This window comes from Mustela putorius, unplaced genomic scaffold, assembly GCF_011764305.1.
Source record: "Mustela putorius furo isolate JIRA1106 unplaced genomic scaffold, ASM1176430v1.1 tig00003834_pilon_pilon_pilon, whole genome shotgun sequence".
Lineage (NCBI taxonomy): Eukaryota > Metazoa > Chordata > Mammalia > Carnivora > Mustelidae > Mustela > Mustela putorius.
The window spans coordinates 26,748,982-26,775,620 of record NW_025421987.1 but is presented as its reverse complement, the minus strand read 5'-3'; the positions used below and the strand labels follow the sequence as shown (position 1 = coordinate 26,775,620).

Here is a 26,639-nt window from a genome sequence, read left to right as displayed (position 1 = left end):
AAGCAGACTGCCCTCTATAATGAGAGTGGTTTCATCCAATCAACTGAAAGCCTGAAGATAGAAAAAGGTGGCTAACCTCTCTTGAGCAAAAGGGAGTTCTCCAGCACAGACTTCAGGATTCATTTGCAACACTGACTCTTCCTGGTTTCTCCAGCAGACTGTCTTTCCACTTGTGCGCATGCACACACACAGTTCTGTTTCTCTGGAAAACCTTGACAAATACAGCATTCTCTATGCTGATAAACAAACTTGAGATGCAGCAAACGTGTTCATGCCTTTCTCCAATCAGCCCCATAACTGAGAAGGTGAGAGTCCAGCCTGGTCCAGGTGTGAGCTCTGTTCTTTCTTAGCTGTCTGCCCTGGAGAGTTCACCTAAACTTGAGAAACAATCGCCCAGGAGACAAGAACAGTGCCAACCCCTTGTATATTAGTTTTCTATGACTGCCGTAATAAATTACCACACACTCAATGCTTAAAACAACATAAATTTATTCTCCTACAGTTCTGGGGGTCAGAAGTCTCAAATCAAGATATCAGCCGTACTTCTGGAGGCTTCAGGGGAGGAGGTCTCTTGCTTTTCTCAGCTTCTAGAGGCTGCTTATGTTCTTTGGATCACAATGCCTTCCTTGTATCACTCCAAACTCTTGTTTCCACTGCCACATCCCTGTTACTCTTCTGATCTCCTGCTTCTCTTATAAGTATCCACACAATTACATTGGGCCCACCCAGGTAACCCAGGATAATCTTCCCACACAATACTCTTAGTTTAATTAAAGTCTCTTAGTTTAATGCAAAGTCTCTTTTGACATCTAAGGTAACATTCACTGGTTCTGGGATTGGGCTGTGGCTATCTTTGGGGTGGGAGGTAAGACATTATTTGGCCCACCACACCTTGATACCAGAGGTCACTGGTTACAGATGAAAGGTTAGATGTGGGGGGAGGGTGATTCTGAGATTTCAGCATTGGGATTTGAAATTTGGTCTTTTTGGAAAAGTACTCAAGTATTCAGTGAATGCAGAAAGTTGCAACAAAGAAATGCTTTCTTGGCTGCTAAAGAGACAAATACATGTTTGTACTGTATTTTTCTTTAAAAAATGAAAATTCTTCTAGAGACATCATAAAGATTCTTCCATCTTAAAAAAGAAATATTAAATGATTTTTAAAGGACAGTATTCAGATCTATGTACACAAATCTGTGGGGACTCTTCGCCTGGCAGCTTTACCAAGTACTTTGTTCAGTTTCCTTTAAGTTACCTTTATCAGGAATTTGAACTTTTTTTTAAATAAAGATTTAGTTATTTGCCAGAGAGACAGAGAGAGAGAGTGTGTGTGTGTGAGAGAGAGAGAGGGAGCATTGCACAAGACCAGGGTGTGGGGTAGTGAGACAAGCAGACTTCCTGCTGAGCAAGGAACCCAGTGCAGGACTCTATCCCTGGACTTCTGGGATCATGACCTGAGCTGAAGGCAGATGCTTAACCGACTGAACCACCCAGGCATCCCAGGAATTCAAACATCTTAAGATGGACCCTGAAAAGCTCCCTCAACACATGTGATTCAAGTATTATAAATACATGTCATCATTTGCATTCCAGAATATGTCATCCCAATATAAGTTTGAGACTTGTTTTGTGCCCTTAAATGATGAATACAACTTTTGAGAGAATCAGTAACTTTCAGTGCTTCCCTCTTGGCTACATGAATAACTTCAGGGAAACCTCTGGCCTTTCTTTTTGGTGAATTGCTGTATTGTGCGTGTTCCAGACACTCCACAATCTTTGCTTGGTATATTCTTAGCAAAGAAAACTTAACTTTGAAACCATAGAAACTGAATAAATCAGTTTTCAAAAATCATCCTGATGGCTCAATTCGATGTTCAACAATTGTTAAAAAGTCTATAATTTCAACCAGGCAATGAAGACTCACGGTCTGAGCCTGATTGAGGTTAAAGGATTCATCTAATTTTGAGGACCCCAGGCTTAATGATGGCACTCTCTCCTAGGCATTCACCTACCTCCAGGTACATAGCCTTTAAATAAATACCCGAGACTTGGTTTAGAACTCAAGGATGATTTATCTTCTCCATTCTAAGGACATTTTACTATACATAACTATGCCTTTTCCTCTTCCTCCTCCTCTTCCTCCCTGTCTTCCTCCTCTTCTTCACTGTGAATCTCTCATTATTTACCTATCTGGGATTGTACTTGGTCGGTCAATCCAGTTCCCCCTAATGAAATATCTCAGTCATTTTGAGCCTAGTCACAAATCTTTGGCTCTGTTAGTTACTTCACTGTCCATTTCTTTGTTTTCTGCTTTTCTTCTTAAAACTTGACTTTATTGCTGGGTGAAGAACATTTTCCTGTCTTTCAGCATCAAGTGAATTGCCATCATGGAAAAGAAGGCCAACCATGTCACTGCTCCTGTCACTGTGTAGGCAAGACCTAAGAAAAGGTTACTGCCTCCACTCCATGTCAAGGTGGAAAGAACAACTGATTTTTCTCCTCTAAACCTGGTTACTGGAAAATCTAAGACAAGAAGACCTGTTAAGGATTATTTCAACACTTCTCAGCTCTACCACTGTATATCCTAAATATATTAGGCTGAACCATATAAAATTGTTGTGTTTGTAGGTTTAAAAAATGGTTGAATATTGAACTTCATGTTGTCTAATCTTTACCAATGTTGTATCTTCCTGGAATGAAATTAAGCAAAAACAAGCTTTCTCTCTACATAGTTGTAATCTATAAAAGAGATTCTGACACAAATAGATCAGACTGACTTACAGACAACTAAAAAAATGGACAAATATATTTAATTTCCTTTGGCAGACCCAAGGAAATGAAAAGAATACAGATGTGCTTTACAGCAAACCTAAATTTTTGTTTGTGAATCAGGAGACCCAGGGTAGTCCTTCATAACTAAAGTTTGAATTCCTACCTTGTAGAAAATTCTTCAAAATTAGTGAAGAATAAAAATAATGAGATAGATGGCAAAACATTTTTGGTGGGAAAGCTAAAGGTGGTGCATTCATTTGGGTTTTGAAAAGGCAAACATCCCTCATTGCTGGGGAGAATATGTTTGAAGTGGGTTTGCTATCGTTAGCATTTTAATGATGTCATTTTGATTATGCATGTGGCCTGAGGTTTTTAAACATCTGGTGCCTTTTGTAAACCAAACTAATAAACAAATAAAGGCTTCTCATAGCAACGGCACAGAACTGCAGCATTTCCCAGCAAAGCTCTTAAAAGGCCTCAAATCACTTGGCAACATGCGATTTAAAGGCACAAGGAAACTGGTTAGGAAACAAGTTCTCTCTCTCGTTCTTTTCCATCAAAATCCCTCACTGTCACCAGGTCCCTGCATGCCACCTTGACCCAGCTGTGTGTTTTCTCTTCTTTCAGTTCCATTAAGAAGGTCTTTTTCTCAGACACAGAACATCTTTTTCCCCTTAGGAGTGGCATAGGTGTCTGCTGCAGCTATGATTTAGTCCTTCTGCTTGCGTGGCAGCAAGGCCGTGAGGCAGGCTGGGTACTACTCACACCAGGGCTCTGCTTGGGAGGTGCAAGTGTAGGGCTGAAGCTCAGGGTCCAGGTTCTGCCTGCAAGATTTAGACTCAAGAGTCATCAGCATTAAAATAGGACTGTGAATGAAGTCACTCAAGAAGAGCTTGACTCCAGAGAAGAAACAGTGTCTCCTCTGTTTGGAATATGGAGTCCCTTATGTTTCCCTCAACTCAAAACCCCTGGGCATGCATGGTGAGGACAGCAGTAAACGATGGGCTTCTTTCTTCCTGTTTTGTGACGGCAACTCTACCTGCTTTACTGATACGGGAATCATAGACAAAGTTGGGATCAGAAGGTCTAATTTGGGAGACCACTGTCAAGCACCTTTCAATCTCAAATTGGGGGGCGGTGGCTTGCTGAAATCCTATTAAAAAGGTAATATTCTATGGTTTACTCTTAGATCTGTATGTATAAGGCTGCATAAGAGAAACAGGTCTGTGGCGTTCATTTTTATTTAGGGAGAAATGAAAATGAAGGAACTGAAGGCAAACCATACTCATCAGTGAACAAAAAGGAGGCAACAAGCTGAGAAGCAGAGAGGGTATCACATCAGTGGTGCATCTCTGACTGAGGAATGTCTCCCCACACCCTCCACCTCCCTGTCCCCACCTGGTCAGAATGGAGATGTCCCACACTCTAGGATAGGAAAAAAAAAAACGTGGAGTGGGGAACTAGAGCTCATATAGTCATTCACTTCTTCTAAACGATTTCTCATTCAAGCTCCCCGAGATGTAAAGAAACTACTAAGGCGGTAGACAGTTTTGTGGTAAGATCCTCTGGCCTGCTGGGAGTCCCATGAACAACTCCTACTCAGTGGCCCTGAGATTGTGTATAAATATATAATTTTTTTTAAAGATAATGTTTGGCTCTCATTTTGAAGTTAAATCTTTTTGTCTTTAAGTCAAGAGTTACATTTGTACTTTTGAATTAAGTGAAAACATTCAGAATCCCACATTAAAGCCTGTGTCTCCTAACTTGGACCTTATGTCCTTAACCAAGGCACTGACTCCTACCAGCTGGCTCGGTATCAAAGACAGAAGAACACAGTGTTTTCAGAGCAGAACTTAGAGCACACATCACGTGGGATGGATGGACTGCACCTGCATCTTGAGTCCAGGGCTCCTTTGGTCTATACTTTTGTTTAGATTAAAAGGTTCTACAGTGTCTCTCAATTTTCATTATTTTTAGCATATATTCTAAATTTACTGCTTACCAAATCACTCTCTCTCATTTCCCTGGTCTTCTACCTTATCCCATCCCTCTCTGTTACACGTCTCTAGGTCCACTGTATTTAATCTTTTGGGGGAATAGAAATAGTCCTTCCTTATTTACCTATCCCTACTTACCTGATAGTGCTATTAACTGTTATTCCTAAAAAAAATTTCTTTTAAAAGTACATATTTGATTATATATAAAGTGGAGACTAACAGTTCTATGGTGACAAGTGACAGCACTACCAATTAGAGAACTATATATTTCTTCTTTGTATACACAGATTAGATTGTAGAATCGAAAAGTACAAAACAAAATAATTCAACAACTAGTACCTAGACCAATGCTGATTTTTCTTGATCTTCAGGAAGAAGAGTGGTATAAAAGGATACTATATGTAATGTTAAAACTATAGTTACCAGCAGGCAAGCCTTCAGTAAAGTACTGTATGCGATTGAGTCGACGGTACAGTTTTTTGAAAGTGGGAAAGGCGGCTGCCCGCATCCACACAATGAAGTCATCATTGAGGAAGCCATTGTTTTCTGGATCCTCTTGATCTAGTTCATAGACAGGCTTCGCCCAGGATGGAGGCTTTGTGGTCCCTGTGGGAAGAAATCACTGACATGTTTGACAGAAATCATCTACACCCTTCAGTTTTCCTTAGAATAGAGAGGATGAAATAGTTTTGCTTTCTTGAGAAAAGAGAAGTAATAATTAAGACTTTAAAAAAAGTGTGTATGTATAAGCTACCTAAGTATGCAAACTTTAAAAAATAGTGGACTATAAAAACTCTAAGGAAATGTAGGGGAAATAGTGATGATTTGTCATAGGGTTACAATAGAACAGAATATCAAATTATATGTCTATTATTTGTTCAACTACATTAAATGCATATAAAGCACTGAAAAAATAGACCAAAAGGATAATCGTGGTTATATTCAGGGATAGCATCACAGGGACTGTCGTCATTTTCTTTAGCTTCACTAGCAATTTAAAGACAGGAAATTAAAACAAGATGTGATCATTTCATCTAAAGCTTGGGTAACAGGTGAAGAAAACAAATGACAACAACTGATGATGCAGCGGAACGAGGAACTCTTGCTCAGAGCAGATAATGTGCAGACTGAAAACATCACTGGCAATCTAGGAATATGCATCAGAAATTTCAATATATTTTGCATATGTTTTGGCCTAGAAATTCTACTTCTAGAAATTTATTCTAAGGAAATAATCATGTATGTGCATGAAGACTCTGTTAAATAGATATTTTCTGCTGCAAAGTGCTTAGAGCTCAAAGCTGGAAGTAAAGAGGATGAACTGATAAAGAGAAGGCAGAGAACAAAGATGTTACGAGCCTGTTTTTTTTTCCCAAAGATTTTATTTATTTATTTGACAGAGAGAAGGAGATCACAAGTAGGCAGAGAGGCAGGCAGATACTGAGGGGGAAACAGGCTCCCTGCCAAGCAGAAAGCCCAACGTGGGGCTCGATCCCAGGACCCTGTGAGCATGACCTGAGCCAAAGGCAGTGGCTTAACCCACTGAACCACCCAGGTGTCCCAATTACAAGCCTGTTCTAAAGCCAGGAGGCCTAGTAGATTTGGGTGTTGTAGGACTGTTGGAAGCACAGGATGGAAGGCCAGTGCCAGGAAATGAGTCTATTGAGTTTACTCTCCTTCTCATACTTCCCACTTTAGCATGGTGGGCTTGTCTGTCTCTTCCACTATACAGCATGCTCCTCACTATAGTGTCCTTTTTTCACTGGCATTTAGTCTAGTGCCTGGCACAGAGCAGGCATTCAACAAATGCTTGCTAAAGGAAAGAGTGACAGAAGATAATAAAATCCATATTGAATTTTAAAGAATTAGTCAATAAGAGAAAATTGCTTAATGAACTTTTTCATTCTAGAAAATTGGTTCTAGTAATTGCAGAATCCAAATGCAAAAGAGGAAACCACTCTTTCTCAACTCGATTGACTAAACTGTTTTCTTTTAAAAGAAACCTGTCCTGTTTTCTAAGCACGGGACTTGTAAAACCAAGTGCTCAGTTTGGTTCTACTAATCTGCTTAAGTATGTTTGTACACTTAAAACTTCCTCTGGAAAAAATTCCTTTGCTGAAGAAACTTCCTCTGCAAATATTGTGGAGCTCAACTATTTTGGCCCTTCCCAAAATTTCAATCATTGTTGCTAGAAGAATTTTGATGAAAACTGAAATTGCCTCTGGTACCTCCACCGTGGACCTCACCCTGTCATGAGCTCATGTCCCAAGGTAATATGTCCTATAAGAAACTGACCTTCATCACCCGGGGAGCTTGTTAAAAATGTAACTTTAAGCCTGCTTTTCCTTACCAACCCCTGATCCCAGTTCATCCCATTTCCAGAGAGTATGAGAAGTGTGATCTAAGAGGCACCAACTTGCTTCCTTTTCCAAGTTGGGTCATTCGTATTTATCCATTTATTCAACAACAAGCATTTCTGGATTGGTCACTATGTATCAAGCACCAGAGATAAAAAACTTCCTAATTTCCTCAAGGAATTCACAGGCTGAAGAGGGATGACAAGTATTCAAATAGATAATTACAGGATAATGTGGTAACTTTTACAGTAAAGGTAAAAACGAAGTGGAGCAGGAGATGAGAGAACACCAAAGACTCTTTGTGTTGCAGGCCAAGGTTATGTGGCAAGACAAAATAAGAGAATTTTGCCAAGTTCCTTTCAAAAACTAGGGATTCAATTATAGATACAGTGATCATACGTGCCAGTTGTCTAAGATAGTCCAGCATATGTCTTTTGTCTGTTATCCCACCTGACTTAGCATTTATCCCAAACAAATAATGTACATATAATTTCATCCTTCCACCTTCCAGCCATTGTCTTAGCTAATAGTGTGCGAAATACCCATGTGCAGTGAATGGAATGCTTACTTTAACATGTGATTAATGAAAGATAACCAGAGATCCTTTCAATCAAAACATAGTATATTCCTGTGACGCCTCCCAGCTGCTTGACACTCCAGCTAGTTAGGTCATGGCCTCTGTGTTGACCAATGAGACACACGAAGCTGCCAGCCTACAACTCAGTGGGATCAGTGGGAAATTATAGGTTATGTTATACACACATGACATAGTGTGGGAGATAGATGCTGAATGTCTTGCTGGGTGTACATTTGAACCCTGTTGCAACTGTGGTTTTATCACTTATTATAGGGTACAAATGTATAACTATTTTATTGTTTGGTATCAGTTTTTATTTGCTAGGAAGTCCTTTTAGCTGTAAAGAGCTAAAAAATAAAGCATGTATGTTTAATGTAAAATTAAGTACAGTTTCTTGAGAAAGTTGATAAATGTGAAACTTGCAGTGCTGGTTGACAATTACCACACAAAGGAACCATTGTGATGTCAATGACCAACTGAAAATTAAAAGACATGAGTCTCCTGAAAAACATCAACATCTACTTCAGAGGTTTGTGGTTATTTTTAGAAGTATATCCGACAATGCTTTGCCTCAGGTAGCTACAGAAGGTCCATTTCTTTGTCATTATGTGAGCATGACTTTTCATTTAGATCAACTGAGCTTCCCTTTAGTTTTTTTTTTTTTTTTGGTGGGGGCTAAACAAAGGAAAGCTTTAATGTGTTGCCTCCATTTGTTCTTTCGTATAAAAAGAAATTTGTACACAAATAAATGAGTCCACTTTCACATCAGTGTCTTCAAATGCTTCAAAATAGAAAAATCAGTTAATTATAATAATTGTTTGATTTTTTTGGTGTGACTTTTCATGCAATCATAGCAAAGCTTTTTGATACTCAGTCTTGAAAGATTAAAAATTCTAACATAATAAATATTGCTATAAATTCAGCTAAAAAATGAAAAATCAAGTGTAAGTTTTTGGTTTTGCGGTGACAGCATAAACACAAATTTGGTGGAGCACAACATCAGAATAAAGATAATGTTCTTGATAAATCGAGAAATGTACAGATCAATGTACTTTAACTTGGTTGTGGTAGATACATAATGTGTCACTATATCCAAACAAGCTACAGTATTTTACTAATTAAAAGAAGAGCTGAGGTTGTGCAAATTAAATATTTTTGTATATTCACAGAGAAACTGAACTGTAAAATTTTTACAATAAGATGGATGATAATTAAAAGAAACACTTCAGGATGGTAGTATATGTGGTCCATCTTTGCTACGCATCATCAACCAGAAATGCTTGAGCCTTTGAAGAACTAGTTTGTATATGAAATGATGTGTCCTATAATTATCCTAAATTTTTTTGGTAAATGAGCCTCTAACTTTGGGTTGAATTTTAGTCAAAGTAATTTAAAGATTTTAAATGAAGTATCCAAAATATGGAATGCCAAAAAACTTAGTTTTTGATTTAGTGAATTGTAATTATTGAAAGACAGTTTTGCAAACAAGAAGATATTAAAATTTACCCCCATGAAAACAATGGAATAACTGAACATGTTATATAATGAGAGTTCAAAATGTGGACCAATTTAATTTTTAATTCTACAATCATACTTCACAATGTTTCAATTCAGGTAAAAGCTCTTTTCATGGAGCTCCTATTTTTAACTGGATTAAATTTTTTCTTTAGGGTGCCTGGGTGGCTCATTTGGTTAAGTGCCTGCCTTCGGCTCAGCTCCTAGAGTCCTGGGATTGAGTCCCACATCAGGGTCCCTGCTCAGTTGGGAGTCTTCTTCTCCCTCTTCGTCTTCCCCTCACCCTTGCTCATGCTCTCTCTCTTTCTCTCGCTCAGTCTCTCTCAAATAAATAAATAAAATTGTCAAAAATTTTTCTCTACCAGAATGAAACGATATTAAGATTTTATAGCATCTAAATTTAGGAACACACTTAGAAAGATAAGAGATAGAAAAAAATGTGAGGTAAAAAGACAGTGCCTATGAAAATATTTAGGTTATAATACTAGCATATTTCAATATAAAAAAATGAAAATGAAAATATCCTCCATTTAGTAAAATTGGCTATGAGCATAATAGGTACCTCAGCACCTATAGCTACCTTCTCAGTTAAGAAAATAATTAGAGTTAAAAGAGAAGAATCAATTAAAAGGGCCAACAGTATCAAATTGATTAACCATAAAGTTTTTTTTTTTTTAAAGATTTTATTTATTTATTTGACAGACAGAGATCACAGGTAGGCAGAGAGGCAGGCAGAGAGAGAGGAAGGGAAGCAGGCCCCCTGCCAAGCAGAGAGCCGGACGCGGGACTCGATCCCTCGACCCCGAGATCACGACCTGAGCCGAAGGCAGCGGCTTAACCCACTGAGCCACCCAGGCGCCCCAACCATAAAGTTTAACTTCAAAAAAGACTGCAGATAATTCTGTAAAATAATTAAAAATATTTTAATAAATTTTAAAAAATAATAAAAAGAATAAACTCATTAGAAAAATACAGGGGCATGTAATGAAGACAAATATGGCCAAGAAACTGATTAAAATTATGTGACTGTATATCCAGAATAGTAATTCTGCTTAGGTTATCTTTTAATGTTTTAATAATAAAGTCATTTTTTTAGTTGGCTTAGTATACACAGATATGTTATTTTAATTTTTGAAATAGTTGCCTTTTAAAGTAGTTTGTAAGGGCACCTGGGTGGCTCAGTGGGTTAAAGCCTCTGCCTTCAGCTGAGGTCATGATCCCAGGGATTGAGCCCTGCATCAGGCTCTCTGCTCAGTGGGGAGCCTGCTTCCTCCTCTCTCTCTGCCTGCCTCTCTGCCTACTTGTGATCTCTATCTGTCAAATAAATAAATAAAAATCTTTAAAAATAAATAAATAAATAAATAAATAAATAAATAAAGTAGTTTGTAATGGAATTATTGTATAGGTTCATCAATATGGTAATGTCAATTTACTGATTAATAAATTCAAATTTAAAATAAATATTTAACTTTAGTTTTTCTAGTGCTCCCTTTTCACTCTCAAAAGTGCACGAGCTTAGACAACAAATTACATGGTCACCCTAATTACAAATAAAGCAACAATTTTCTTAAAACATTGCTTTTTTCCTAATGTCAACTGAAAGGAACCAGGGCACCCATCATTTCATGTTTCTGATAGGTACGTGATGGAGATGTCCACAGGGAGGGGAAGTCAGAGCAAAGGGGAAGTCAGCAAAAAAAGTAAAGAAGGAGGTATCTTAAACATTTCCTCACACATAAAAACTTGAGAAAAGAAGATTTAGCTAATATATGGGTCTTACCTGCAAATGCGATAGAAAGATTTTTGGATCTTGGATTCTGAAATTTGACATACTTATCTGTCCACCATGTAATTCCACTTCTTAGCATTGGGACTTCAATAGGTATAGAGGAATTCAGGTTGTATGAAAGAATAATGGTATCTGTAAGGAAATTAAAAACTGTGCTAGAGATGCAAGCAAGCATTTTTGCTCCACTTCAAAGTACAAAACCAGACACAGCTGAAAAGTAAACTAGGGTTTTAGCAGACTCTCAACATGCCTACATGTAATAGATGTTGGAATTAGAAAACTATTCTCTTTCTTGCCAAGGCCCCAATTATTGGAAAATACTCTAAAGCTCCATTGAGCTCATGTTCCCTAACTACTTCAGATCTCTGGTAAGGGAGAAGTTATTTGCAAATGAAATACGATAAGTCAGTGGATAGTGTATACACAATTTCTTTTCTTTTCTTTTTTCTTATTTTGAAATGCTACTCAGTTGCAGAGGTGATCTTCTGGACATTTAGGTTATTACTGCTTATGAAAAGGCACACCATGGAGACAGGAAAAGTCACCTACCATTGAATATGCTGTTGGCAATAGCACCACAAGGAGCGATTGGAGTCCCATCATGGGACCTGCTAAATGGAGCACAGGTTCCAACATCCTGGAAGCAAGATGATACAGTAAAAAGAAATGCTTTGGTAAACTCTCTTAGAATGTTAAAAGTGAGAACACTGGCAATGTAAATTAACCCACACTAATAACAAGATTGTGGACTGCTACCTGTTTTTCCCAGATTTCTGGCTGATGTAGACTAGGAAATTTTTGAGTTTTGGAGGTTTTGTGTGTATGTGTGTGTGTGTGTGTGTGTATGTTCGTGTGTGTGTGTGTGTGTGTGTGTTGTGTATATTTTTTTCCTTATTAACAATATATAACATACCAAATACATCTGCAGGAAGGAACTTACTTTGTGGGCTCAGCTAAATATCACACTAAGGCTACACCCAGAATATATTATTAAATCTTTTTTTTATTGAAGTGTAATTCATATTCTGAAAATGATACAAATTGTAGTGAGTCTATATATTAGGTGACTTATCACAGGGGATCCATCCACCTAACTACCACAATAGATTTTTAAAAGAGTGGTGGCCAAAAAAAAATCATCTGATTATCACTTTCATATAATAATCTCATTATGGAAAAGGTTTCCTTCTAGGGTTTTTGTTGTTGTTTGTTTGTTTTTGCTAGCATGCTGAGTATCATTTATCAAGAATAAAAATTTATACTTCTAAGAGTGAAAGGGTATTTAATTAAACCAAAGGCTCTTAATCAATCAAGTAGAGCTTGATTTCCTTAATTTCCTTAACCTTGGGTGGAGTGAAGTCCCGAATTACAGGAAGGACAATGGTAGATATACAGGGAACTGGACTGAGACCAAACACTCAAGGTTACTATCAAAATGGCTGGTGCATGAAAGGATAACCATTTAACTGGACAAGATTCGTACTACTGTTCTGAAGAGGGAAACTACTCCTCTCATTAGCAGATATATAGAATACCCAGCCCATTCATTTTATGCAAAAATGAAATGAACATTCTGTTTTATAAAGCTTTAGATTTTTAGTTTATTTTCTGATAACCTCTTTTAGACTTAAAGACCCACCAGGTTTTTGTTGTTTTTGTTTTTTTTTAAGTATTTACTAAATTAACTAAAGCCTAACCTTTAAGTCTGTACCCATCAGTTGGCTATTACTTCTGGACAGAATATATCGATAGAGATTCTGATAGAAGCCGTACAGTTTGTAGTACATATAAACATTACCCTGTAAAAGGAGAAAAGCAAGAAGAATTAACTGGAATATTAATAAACATGGACACAATTTTTAGAATAAAAATTATCACAGAAAGAACGAATAGGAACTGGAAGTTTCTTTATATCAAGCAGAAACCCAAGAAATTATTTTTTTAAAAATTGGTGTTGGAAAATCCTTGTCTACACAGAATTATTAAAATCACCAAATAACTTATTTCCAATGTTTTTGTAAGGGCTGCTGTGCTTCCGCCGTGAAAAAATCTTAAACCCAGATTTTGTATTCTCAATATATAAAATTGATGCTACAGATTCCATTATTTTCTAACAATACCAGGAAAAATGCTTTGCCCAGGGGTTGTGGTAGGCATCAAAGTCAATTATTTCAAACGAAATCCTTGAACATATTTGAAGTTGGGGCCATCCGGGTGCATGTGAAAGGCATGAGATTGCTCCTTGTAGTTTGGCTCTGGGGTCTTTGTCTTTTTATCCCCAGAATCTAGCACAGTACCTGGCACACAGTGCTTGCTCAAGAAATGGTGAACCATTTGTTATGGACCAAAAAAAAAAAAGAGGGAATAGAATAATTCATGGATCTGAAAGAAAGGTGATTTTCACCTTGGCAATAAGTCACCCTGTTGCCATGAGAGATGGTCCTTTTCATCTATGCTACCCTATGAGGCTGTCTAGTCATAGGCTACCATCATGCTTACCTTTACGGTGACATAGCAACATTCTCCAGGCAGACTTGATACAGATCTTACTAAACAGCACATATAATGCAAATGGAAATGCCCAATGTGGCTGTTTATAATTAATATATGACCTACCTCCAAAATAATGAAGGCCTGCATCCAAAAAGATGAAGGCCTTTATTAAGTGCTCCCCATATGTTAGCCGTTATATTCCGTGCCAGAAATACAAATGTATTCTTTTATAATCTCTGGGGTCAATTGATTCGCGTATACCATGAAAAACTGGCACTTTGAAAAGGCTTCTGGTCTCCCCCTAAGGACATGTAAGAGGATGAATATGGAAAATGTGAGCTGGTACTCAGGGCAGGCTGGAAATAAAGGCCATGGTAAGTGTGACCATTTACAGAAAACAACAAAGGCTTAAGAACTTAGTCACTTGTAAGAGAAAAGTGTCTGGAATACCAACAAGGAGAGATGTTGGGTCATGACAAAGAGGCAGGCTGCAACATCATAAACAAGAGACCCTGGGTGTGAAGGCATAGCGGGAATGACTGATTACATTTCCTCACCCAACAAGGGAACCTCTACTGCTGACCCATAACTACAGAAAATATGAAACCCACAGAGTGGAATTTACCGTACATTTTCTTGGAGGCTAAAAAGAGAATTTCATTTACCCAAAGTGATACATTCACATAAATTACAAAATAAACAGGCAGAGCACACTCACACCACACCAGGGACAGAAGTGTTTTAATAACCTTTTTTTTTCAGTGATTCTTTGTCCCAAATTTAGCTTAACAAGGCCTCCCAGAGCATCATCTTTTTTATTGGTCCTAGAGGCACAAGGCACTCTATGGTGTTTCTTCTCTTTAAATTCAGTGGCACTCTTGTGCAGGATTCCTAGTTTAAGGCAGTCTTGTGTGAACTCATTGCCTAGCATGTGTGCTGTGTGCTAACTGGTGAACCGAAGGCTCTGTGGTTGCACTAACTAGTTTGGCTGGATTTTTATGAGAAAGTCTTTGCCTGAAAGGAATGGTTAGCAGCTGGTAACATTTATTTGACTTTAAGGTTTCAAAGTACACAGACAGATGGAAACTGAAACCCTTAAGATTCGATCTTTTGGATTTTTTCTTTAAAAATGTAAGTACTCTGAGCCTCCAACTCTGTCACACCTTGATTTCAGACTTTTGACTTCCAGAACTGTGAGAGATTAGTTTTCTATTGTTTTTAGCACCCCGTGCTTTCCGGCCAAAATTAGGCAACACTAATTTTCTTTTTCAGTTGAAGTATAGTTGATACACAATGTTACATTAGCTTCAGGTGTACTACATAGTGATTTGACAAAGTCTAGACATTCATTATGCTGTGCTAACCACAAGTGTAGGTACTGTCTACACTAACAGTAACTCAGGATGGTGAGTTGAGGAAGGCAAGAAAGGGCATACCTATAAAGAACTAGAATTTTGACCTATAAGGACACACACATAAAACCTCCCTCACTGACTTTATGCAGATATTATTTATAATCCTAGTACAACTCAGTAATTCTCTTATAGTTTATATCTCACTTACTCACAAAATTGCTTAGCCCTAGCCATAATCAATCTGGATGTATTCAGAATATTACTAATGCCAACATGTTTTCATTTGGGATCAAGAGAGAAATAAGAAAAAGGTCACATAAAACCAAAGCTTCCTAGAACATAAAGCCATATAATTTAGCACTTGATCTTTCCTCTGTTCATTTACTCTTCCAACATTTTCTGAGCACCTACTACATAAATATACTGTGTTATGCACTGTGGAGGAAGCAGAGATTCATATGTTCATTCAACAAACATTAATTGAGCACCTACACTGTGCCAGGCATTGTCACAGGTGCTTGGGACACGATAATGAGAGATAGACAATAAACAATACATATCATAGACTATTAATTTATTTGGCAAATTAGAAGGTGATACGTACTATGGAAAAATTGAAATCACAGCAAGTTAACAAGGATCGGGAGTAGTACAAGAGTGGGGTGAATAGACAGTTTGTAGTGTGAAATAGGATTGCCACAGTAGGCCTTATTGAAGTGAAGGTTGGACCAAGCCCTGAAGGAGATAGGGCAGTTGGCCAAGTGAATATCCGGTACAGGGGGCAAGGCAAGAGAACACATGACTAGTTGAATGAGTGAGGATTCCAGTGTGGTAGGAGTGGGGTTGGGGGAATAGAATGAAGGTTTAGGTCAGAGAGGAAATAAGAAGCCAAATCATGCAAAGCCTTGAAGGGACTTAAGCTTTTTCACTGAATGGAAAGAGGAGACATTGCAGGGGTTTCTTTCTTTTTTTTTTTTTTTTAAGTTTATTTATTTGTTAGTAATCTACTCTCAGTGTGGGGCTTCAACCCATGACCCAGAAATCAGGAGTTGCATGCTCTTCCAACTGAGCCAGCTGGGTGCCCCCACTTCAGGGATTTTTGAGTAAAAGAATAACATACGACTTCGACTTTAAAAAGCTCACCCTGGGGGTGCCTGGGTGGCACAGTTGGTTGAGCAGCAGACTCTTGGTTTCTGCTCAGGTCGTGATCTCAGGGTCGTGAGATTGAGCCCTGTGTTGGGCTCTGTGCTTGGTGCAGAATCTGCTTGAGAGTCTCTCTCCCTCTGCCTCTCCCTTCTCTCTCTCTCAAATAAATAAATCAATCTTAAAAAAGAAAAACTCACTCTGGTTGCTATGTTGAGACATGGATAGAAGCAGGGAGACCTGCTAGGAGGCTATTTCAGAAATCTAAGGGAGAGGTGAATATAGCATGGAGCTGGGTGGTAGTGCACGAAGTGAGAGAAGTGGACAGACCCTGGATATATTTTGAAGGTAGAGCCAACAGGATGGATTGGATGTGAAAGAATAAAAGGAATGACAATGACTACTAGACTGTTGGCCTGAGCACTGGAAGGATGGAGTTGTTTTGTTTTGTTTTAAAGATTTTCTTTACTGATTTGACAGAGAGAGAGAGAGGGAACACAAACAGGGGCCACAGGAGAGGGAGAAGCAGGCTTCCCATTAAGCAGGGAGCCCAGTGATGCAGGGCTCGATCCCAGGACCCCAGGATCACGACCTGAGCTGAAAGCAGATGCTCAATGACTGAGCCACCCAGGTGCCCCTAGGACGATGGAGTTGTTTCCAACTGAGATTGAGAAGTCTTTGGATGGACTGGGTTTTTTGGTAGGGGCAGGGAGTGGTGCAGTGGATAAGGGAGAAGTGGAAACCAGGAATTCAGGTTTGGAAATGCTGAGCTTCAGATATCTATTAGATATCCACATGATATTAGGAAGGCAGCTGGACATACAAGTATGGATTGGGAAGAGATGTTTAAGCTAGAGATATAAAATGATATTGGCAGTAGATGGCATCTAAAGTCTGGAGGTAGATGACATTTTCAAAAAAAGTGAACACAGTTAGAGAGAAGACTAAAGACTAGGACTAAAGTGCTGCCTATCTCAACGTAAGGAGTTTGGGGTAAACAGGAAGAACAGCAAAGGAACCAAAGAGGCAATCGGGGGCTAGGAGGAAAACCAAGACAGTACAGTATCTTGAAAGCTAAGAGGATGAGGGAGTGATCACCTGTGTCCAGTGAGTGACAAGGCACTAAGGTCTGACTGCTGAAACCTGACTGAGTAGATTTAAGAGAAAGTGAGAAGAGAGGAACTACTGCCAAGATAGACAACTCATTTGAGATTTCCTGCTAATGGGAAATAAGAAATGGACAAATAGCTGGCAGGGAAATTGGGAGAACAGAAGAGTGGTTTGTTTGAAGAGAACTGAAGTAATATGTCTGTAAGCTGGGAATGATTGAGTAGAAAGAAAAGCTGATGATATAGGAGAGGACGGAACTGTTAATTTAAGACCTTATAAGGGCAAGAAAAGAAGGCATCTCAGGACAGGTGGAGATAAGCCTGCAGATAGGAACAGGGATAGTTGACCTGGTAAAGGAAGGGCGTGGGGAAGGTTGAGCGTGTAGCGCATGCACTTTCGAGTAGGTAGTTGTGGTGCAACATGTAAAGCATGGTCTCTATCCTCAGGGAGGTTCCTATAAGTAGAGGAAGTGAAGCCACAGGATATCATTCTACAACTGATTATAATAAGTTCATCGGAAGAATGGAAATTGCTCCCAGGATATGAATGTGGGCAAATTGTTGCTGGAGAAAGGAGTGAAAAGGAGGGTCAAGGAATGCCCAGGGATGTTAGGGTTTTAAAACAAGTGGCAGTGAGTGGGGAGACTTTCTAGGCAAAACAATAGCAGAAACAGAGAGAGTCATATTGTGGGAAAGCAAGTTGGTCTGCTGGCTAGAGTACAAGGTCTCCTTCTTCCTCTCTCTTTTTATGAAAAGGTAGCTGGCCCTCAGGTGGTTGAAGAGCAACCCGAAAGAGTGCTTTTTTGGGGGGGCGCAGAGGATGGTGAACTTATGTTGCAAACAACAGCTGGTTTAACGTAGGGGAAGCCAACGGCAAGTAGGTAGCTCTGATACTGGACCAGGAGGCCCGAACTGAGGCCATGCCAAAGAAAACAAAGAGGGCAGGGTGGTTGCAGAGATGGATTGAAGAACAGTGTCCACCCATCAGAGGCTTAGATGAAAAAGGAGTTGGCAGGGTAAAGTCAAAGAGGAAAGTTTGGAGTCTCGGTGATGGGATCTTTACCAGCAAGGGAAGTAAGGAGGGTTTTCCAGGAGATGATGATGAGTCTCATTTGGGGCCAGCCGAGTCGGAGGTGGAAGCAGGGTCTTGAGGTGGGAAGCTCAAGGGGAACGCTCAGTGGGATGCTCAAGAGAGAGCCTGCCTATACTTAGATTCAGCCCAGGCAGAGTCATCTGAAAGGGAGAGAGGGCGATCGACCAAGTCAGAGAGGAGGACACTGTGGGGGGAGAGGTGTGGAGTCTAGAGGACAGGACAGGATCTTGAGGAGTTGAAGGGAACACAGTTTTTCATTTATTTGGTTGTCTTGACTACCAGGTAAAATCGTGGAGGCTCTGAAAAGATGCCTCTGGGGTCTCCCACTATAGGGACAGTAACTGAGGGATGACCCCAGCTATCACTGCTCTGAAATCATCCTGCGTTTGCACCAAGGCCATGCTGTCCCTGGTGCTCTCAATGGCTGAGCGTGGCAGGGATACTGAGGCAGACTCCGTCAGGGATTCTCTGTTGGCCTTGCCGAAAGTTCCTAAAGAATACACTGGAGTCCAATACCTTTCTCCCTAACTTCCTTCCTTCCTTCTCTGCTTCCCCTTTCTTCACAGGGTCAGAGCTGTGCTGTGATCTAACAGCTCTTCCAGCCTCCTCTGGCTCTCTCCCCATTTTCCCTCACAGGCAGTTCCCCCAGTAAATCTCTTGCATGTCTAATCCTGTCTTGGCAACTGCTTCTCAGAGGACCTGGACTAACATAAGACTTTAATCAGCCCAAGGGCAGGGACTTCTTTTAATACTTCTTTCACATTTCTCACAGTGCCTCACAGCCAGGCCAAGAGTTGCCTTAGGGATTAGGCAATTGCAAATGTAGAATGACTTGAGGGGGTGGGGAAAGGGAGGATGGGGGAGAATCCCAGCAGGTGTGTGACCCCTGAGACTAACCTTGTCCAAGTCACTTAACCTCTCAGCCCATTAATTTTCTCACTATAAAATGGGTGGTTAGGTTCAATGGTCTCCCCTTGTGTTGACATTTGGAATAGAATCTGATTGATATTAAGAATTATGTTACGAAGTGGGGTAGGTAAAGAGTCTGGAAACTTAGAAACAAAGGAGAAGAATAACATTCCAAAATAAAAAAGTTGGGGGGAGAGTCGTGCATGAACTCGACACTTTGTAAGGTCCCTCACCAGCACTCTGTTTCATTTTTTGTATTTTCGGTTTTGGAAAGCTCTTGGTGGAAATCATGAACTTACTGCCAAGTGTGAAATGGGAATAGATCAGTGTACAGCTAATTGAAGACTCTTGAATTTCACTTACCTGCATTGTCTCTGAAAGGTAAAAGGGAATAGAGCAGGTGCATTCTTTGTCAAAATTAGTGGCATCTTCTCGCAGTTTTGCACAATTTCCACAGATTTTTGTGTATTTAATCTATCAGGCAGGCAAAAGAACAATTATTAATTAAAAATTACACGAGTTCATATTTTAAAAATCAAGTCCTGAGTCCACCTATGTCTTCACGCTCTGTGTCAAGGGCATGGACTCTGGGACATGAATGAAGGATAATCTCCACTGCTGGGCACAAAGTGTTTCCAGAGATGCTTGGAAGGAGTGGGCCCTTCTACAGACTTTCATTTTCAGACCTGGCAGTATTTTGCCACTGACCTGGAATTCAGTGTTTCTATTGTACATTTATGCAACTGTTGAGATGTATGCTTGTGTCTCCATCATAAAGAGGTGTCATTAGGAAAGTATTAGACAATGACTCACAAGAACTGGGTCTACAGCCTGAGGCTAATCAGCTTTATGGGGAAGTCACTTCACTGTTTTTCCATTCTATTGTATGGAAAATATTTATACTAATGAATTTTTCTACATAACATCTAGAGGAAGTTATTAAAAAGGACCAAACACAGAAAAAGAAGGGCTTCCAAAATGTAGGGTTATTGATATATGTGGAATAATTCTGATTTTAAAATGTTGTCATATTGTGTTTTTTAAAAGTTAAATTCTGTTTAAAATCGTATTGTGGACTTGTTAAAAAAGGGTGCTGTGTTCCAAACGAGCAAATCCCATGAGCTCTGGTTAAGAGCCTCAGTTATGTAAAAATATAGCTGGAAGAAGCTTAAGGAAGGAAGGCTCACAGAGGCTGTGCACTTCCCCTTCTGCTCTTTCCTCACTGTGCTGAAGAATAATTAGATTATGGGAATGGGGAAGAGCAGAAAAGCAAGGAAGTGGCCTTCTCCTTGATAAACTGCCAATGGGATGTAGGATTCTTTGGGAGGGAATACTAACAAGAAAGATAGCATTTTTTAATCCTTGCAAACCACTGGGAGTTTTGAAGCCAAAGAGCCAAAGTGTTAGCACTACATTAAAGATTAGCCAAAAAGCTACTTAATTGTATGTAGATCCTTATATTTGTTATTATTTTATATATGTATGTATGTATGTATGTGTTTTTAAGTCATTCTTTAAAAACACAACAAGGCGTGAGCTATTATTTTGGAAAATATTGATGTGCTGTGTGTGAAACTGCATTCTAAATTTTAAAAAGCTTTAAAGAATAGGGCTGTACCATAACTGACCCCATACTAAACTGTGACTGAGGAAACTAGGGTTCAGTTCGGTCAATCTTTGACTTTGATTTAAATATTTAATCTCAGGGCCCACATTTTATTGATCAGCATCATTCTGTCTAGCAATTAATTGATCTGTGAGCTTGCTGTTGTAGTATTCATTCTACTCCATGGATTCCTGTTGGATTTCTATTAATGCAGAATGAGGAAAAAAAATGTGTTTCATGAACAAGTGATCAATGAGTAGATGATACCTAAGGTTGTTTTTTTTTTTTTTAGATTTTATTTATTTATTTACTTATCTACCGATTTGACAGTGAAAGCAGGAACACAAGCAGAAGGAGGTGTAGGAGGAAGAAGCAGGCTTCCCGCATAGCAGGGAGCTCCATGTGGGGCTCGATCCCAGGACCCTGGGATGACCACCCCAGCCAAAGGCAGACGCTTAATGACTGAGCCACCCAGTCACCCCTCTAAGGTGTTTTCTAGTTCTAAGTTTTATGTGGCAGCCAAACTACAGAACCAGCCCAAGTGTCCATAGACGGATGCATGGATAAAGAAGAGGTGAGATATAAATATAATGGAATATTACTCAGCCATCAAAAGAATGGCAGCTTGCCATTTGCAATGATGTGGATAGAGCTCGAAAGTATTTCTTAAAAATTCTATGTATTTATTTATTTATTCATAAAGAGTGAGGAGGGAGGGACAGAGGAAGAGGGACAGAGAATCTCAAGCATCTCTACTGAGCTCAGAGCCTGATGCAGGGCTTGATTTCACACACCTGTGATCATGATGTGAGTGGAAATCAAGAGTCAGACACTTAACTGACTGAGCCACTCAGGCACCCCTGGAGCTACAGAGTATTATACTAAATGAACTATGTCAGTTAGAGAAAGACAAATACCATATGATTTCACTCATAAGTGGAATTTAAGGAACAAAGCAAATGTGCAAAGGAAAAAAAAAGAAACAAAAAAACAGACTCCTATTAAGAAACTGGTGGTTACCAGAGGGGAGAAGGGCGGAGGGATGGGTGAAATAGGCGACTAAAGATGGAAAAAATAATAAAATCAATAAATACTTATTTATGAGGAAAACATATCTATGATCTACTCTCGTGAATGACTTTGTAAACCTATAGCTCTAAAATGACAGGAAAGATCACAATCTGTTTGCTCCTCATAGAAATTTGGAGAGGCAGGAACAATTATTCTTGCTCAAAGGGAACTGGAATAAAGTCACTTCATCCTTGTAGCCCAAGGCAAAGTGAGAAGAGGAAAACCACTTAGAACTCTTCTACTAGGTCTGTGCTTGATCACACCGGCCTGAGGTATGCACTTCATCTTATCACCCAGTATAATGAAATACGTCCATGTGCAAAAGAGGATCTCACTATCACAGTGGTTTCTGGCTTTCTTGTATAAAAGCAACATGTCCTATCCTAAGTGACTAGGAAAAAGGTCAATTTGAAAATATCCTTAACATGATAAAAATCATTCGTGGAAAGCTGTTTGCAGAGTGGCTAGTGAACTGTGGAGTGAGGTTCCCTTCAAATGCACGAGGTGACATCATTTAGCAATGGCTGCCTCTTAATGAAGGCTGCACTTCACAGTGAGTGAGGGTGGATAACTAGAAGGGAAGAAGCAAGGGAAGGGGGGGAGGGAAATCAGAAAGAAAGGTGTTGGTGAAGAAGAAAATAGAAAAAGCAAATGGGATGAGCTGTTTGTGGAAAAGGCAGTTTAATTTTCTCTTGCCATTTTTCATCTGCTATTTGGTGGACCCTGGTCATTTAAATCTCACACTGGAAGACTCAGAAGGACCTAGGGCCATTTAATTCCTGGGGAGATAAACCGCTGAGAGTTGGTAGCAGAAAATATAAGTGGAAAGGCATTAGAGCAGCGTGGTTTGGTAAGAGGAGTGGGACATGACATGGTGGTTTCCTCTTTAAAGCCCTGTTTGCCCTGATCCATTCTTCCACTAAGTTTGGGCCCATTATGTACTGGGCAGTGTGCAAGGAAGGGGTTGTGGATGTGGTGAACAAGGCAGCCATGGCTGAGCTCTTTGCTCTTACCACACACGGCCTTAACTACTCTATCATTAGCTCACTGAGGGCAGGAACCAACTCTTACTTATCTTACTCATGTGCAAACTCTCAGTCTCCAGCAGAATTTAGTTAATATTTCTAAGTATCCTTAAGAGGCCAGAAAGATTTGGGTTCTTGGCTTTCCTAGATTAAAATAATGATCTCAGAGGGAGTTCATGTGCAAAGGGAAAGACACAATGCTTGAAAGTGGGACAAAATTGAAGACCTCTTTGTCTCTTTACTTTTTTATCCATATGATTCACAGGCATCTGGCAGTCATTTGACCCTGCCTCTCCTTCTCCTACCTCTAACAATCCTTGGTCAGTTCTCCAGCCAGCTTAAAAAGCTTCTGGGTTTGCCAGGCTCCTGTAAATGATTGGCTGAGCAGACCAGCATGAGAGTGAGTGTACTTAAGAGGAAGTAGGAATGAATAAAGCCAACACACAGGCAGCCACCATCTGCACTAGTTAACTGAAAAAGGAATGTTCTAGTCTCATTTATCGAGGGGCCGTGTTCTCAAACTGACCACTCATTTATAGTCCCCAAACTGAAAATTCCTAGAATCTACATTAACAATGTAAGATGGGACAAACCTCTATTTCCTTGATACTCTTTGCAGACAATATAAGAATGATGCCGACACCAAGGCAGAATACTCCTGTTGCAAAAAAGCCAGAGAGGACTCCAGTGGCTGTGAGCTGTAGCCGGTAGGCAGGCAATTGCTGCTGCTTCAGGGCAGAGTTGTCTGGCAATCGGGACTGACTTTCCTCAGATGTCCTCTTCATTTTGGCCCTGCAGGTGACTGAGGTATACTTTCCAGGCATTTAAAACATTATTACACATAGTGATACTGCATAATGCTCATACAAAATGAAGAATTACATGAAGTTTCCTTTTAGTTGCATCTACTTCCCAGAATTATTCCTTAACAGAACCTGATATTCAGCAGGATATAACACAGCTCTCTTCAATCAGCCATTGGTATATTTTACTTTAGGCTCAAAAAGCGTGTGCTAAATGCCATGCCCAGGAGGAACAGTCCCCAGCAGGGTCTGCACAGACCAACAACCAGTGACATTGGGAAGTAGTTATAATGGGCTATTTCTGGGATGTGGTGACTAATTCAGGGCAAGCCCTTCCTGAAGGGGAAGCATGGATTTATCTTTGAGAACTTGCCTAAAGCCTTGGAGATTAATACAAAAAATAAAAGTTAGGGCTATCAGCTTTTTTCCAAATGTGGCTGCTTCTAACATAAATATAAACTAAGTTGGAAGAATGCTCTCAGATTACAGCTAACTTTGCTACTTGTGATAATGAGGAAGAGGGAAGCAAACTGGGATTGTGGAACACAGATGTCTAATCTCAGCAGCTGCCAATTTTTTCATCCATAAGAAAGACTCCAGTAGAAAGTGTTCATTAAAAACATCTCCTCCTAAACTTTTTCCAAGCATGTGCTTTAGAGTAGCTCAAATGAGGCAAGAGAAAGGAAGAGGAAGATAGACACTCAATTAAAAGTTCAGTATTGCAATATGGTATTATTGGTTTGGTTTGGGGTTTTTCTCATTTATCAGAAATCCCTTAACATTTCATTGGGCTGTTAATAATTTCTTTTCTTTAAGATGTATTTAAGGTACAAATTTAGGATTTAAAAAAAAAGACAACTTCCTAATCTTCCTTTTTTTATTAATATTAGGCAGAGAAGCCATGCTGGATTATTTTTATTTTTATTTCATTTTATTTTTTAAGGGGAGGCAGAAAGAGAGGGAGAGAAAGGATCTTAAGCAGGTTCCACACCCAGCAAGGAGCCTGATGCTGGGCTTGATATCATAACCCTGAGATCATGACCTGAACCAAAATCAATCAGATGCTTAACTGGCTGAGTCACCCAGGTACCCTTGGACTATTTTTATATTAAAGAAGGCAACAACTTTGGCAGGTGTACCTAGTTTAAAAGAACACAAAATAAATGCAAAAACTCATACTAGATGGAATCCAATTCAGACTCGAAGCTTTCCACTTGCAAAACTGAGAAAAGCAAATGCCGGGGGAAATTTTCAGCATATCACTTGAATCTGGCTTGGAGACGGTGGCAGGTATGGCTGCTGGTATCAGCTTTGTGAGAAGATGGCAGTGAACACTTCTAATTCACATCTATTTGTTTTACTAAACAAACACGGACAAGAACTTAAAGGCAGCAACAGCTTACAAGATTAGATTAGATTAGATACGCATGGTTGGCCTACAAAATAATCAGGTACGTTTGCCACCTAGGAATTTGATCCAACATTGCGTGGGATTATACTACATAGATAACACCTAGCAAAAGGGCATTACAGTAACAAATCTGTAAGAACAGAATTTCTGAAGCTTTTTATAAAACAACAAAACCAAACTAACCCAAATCTCAAAGTAGGAGAAACTTTCATGTAGTATATTAGTCAGGGTTCTCCAGAGAGACAAAACTAATTGGAGGTACGTAAAGAGATTTTATTAGAAGGAATTGGCTCACGTTGTTATGGAGGCTGGCAAGTCCAAAATCTGCCAAGTTGATGTCTTGATTTGAGTCTAATGGCCAAAAGGTGCTGTAAAATCAGGAAGAGCCGAGGTCCCAGTTTGAAGACTATCAATAGGAAGAGCCAATGTTTCAGTTGGAATCAGAATTCTTATTTGTGTGGGGGGGGTGGTTTGTGGAGGGTGTGTGGGGGTGAGCAGTGTCCACCTTTTGTCCTATTTAGGCTTTCAACTAACAGGAAGAGGCCCACCCACAAGAGGGAGGGCAATCTGCTTTACTCAAGTCCTCCCCTTAAAATGTCTACCTCATCTAAAAACACCCTCATAGAAACACTCAGAATAATTTTTGTTTGACTGTCTGGGCTACCTGTGCCCAGCTGACATATAAAGTTAACCATCACAGGTATTAAGTGAATACATTTCTGAGGTAACATTCCTAAGAGAGCCAGATCTCACTTTACAGGCACTTTTATATTTACATATTTCTCTTCTAAATAAATATACTTCAAGGATACAGATATACTTCATATACTCTGTTTTTCAAGTTCCTAGAACTGGGTTTCCTTACCCTCAGCACTACTGATTAATATTGTGGGCCAGATAGTTTGTTATTGTGGGGGCTGTCCCCTAGGATGGTAAGATGTTGAGCAGTACCCTCGGCCAAAGGATACTACCTACTAAGTAACAGCCAGTCCCAACTCCCCACTAGATGCTAGCAGTATCCTCAGAGTTGTGACAATCAAACACATCTCCAGACATAGCAAATGGCTCCTGGGTGGGGGGCGGGGCGCAGGGAGGCAAAATTGTCCCTGGTTGAAGATCCACAGTTCTAGATTGATATGGATATGACAACTTACTAGCAGTTGTTATATTGTGGTATCATGAGAAATTTCAGAGTGTGATTTTTTTTAAGTCTTTGCTTTCATTTCTCTCTAATGTTGTGTAGTAGCTTTCCCAGGTATTACCAGACATTTTCTGTAAATCTGAGATTATTTTAAAATAAGGTACAAAACAATTAAGATAGTTGTAGTTATATTGTTATCTTCCATATATTTGCCAAGTGCCACATACACCCACAACTCTTTCTATCAGCACTACTGCACCCTTCACACTAGTACCAGGCTTCAGTTTAGGAGTCTGTTCCACGAGTACTGTCATATGGAAGCCTCAACAATCCTAGGAGGGATGGTTCCCATTTTGCAGCTCTTGAAACCAAGGCTCAGAGAGGAAAGTGGCTTGGTTAAAGTTGCGCAGATGCTCTTTCCCTTCTGCAAAGTAACATGAGAGGTCAGCTGGTGAAAGAAAAACTGTCTGCTT

The 26,639-nt window shown here is 39.6% G+C and overlaps 1 protein-coding gene across 1 annotated transcript; it reads right to left on the bottom strand.

Moving 5' to 3' along the window:
• LOC101686923 (cell cycle control protein 50C-like) lies at positions 1-26,523 on the bottom strand. The gene is made up of 8 exons (XM_004771927.3): positions 25,321-26,523; positions 23,405-23,603; positions 19,473-19,583; positions 12,705-12,806; positions 11,557-11,644; positions 10,999-11,139; positions 5,166-5,375; positions 1-2,523 (listed from the first exon to the last, which is right to left on the bottom strand). Exons 2-8 carry the CDS (start codon positions 23,594-23,596, stop codon positions 2,333-2,335), a joined length of 1,035 nt encoding a protein of 344 aa, XP_004771984.1. The 5' UTR covers positions 23,597-23,603; positions 25,321-26,523; the 3' UTR covers positions 1-2,332.
• Positions 26,524-26,639: the final 116 nt, after the last annotated feature.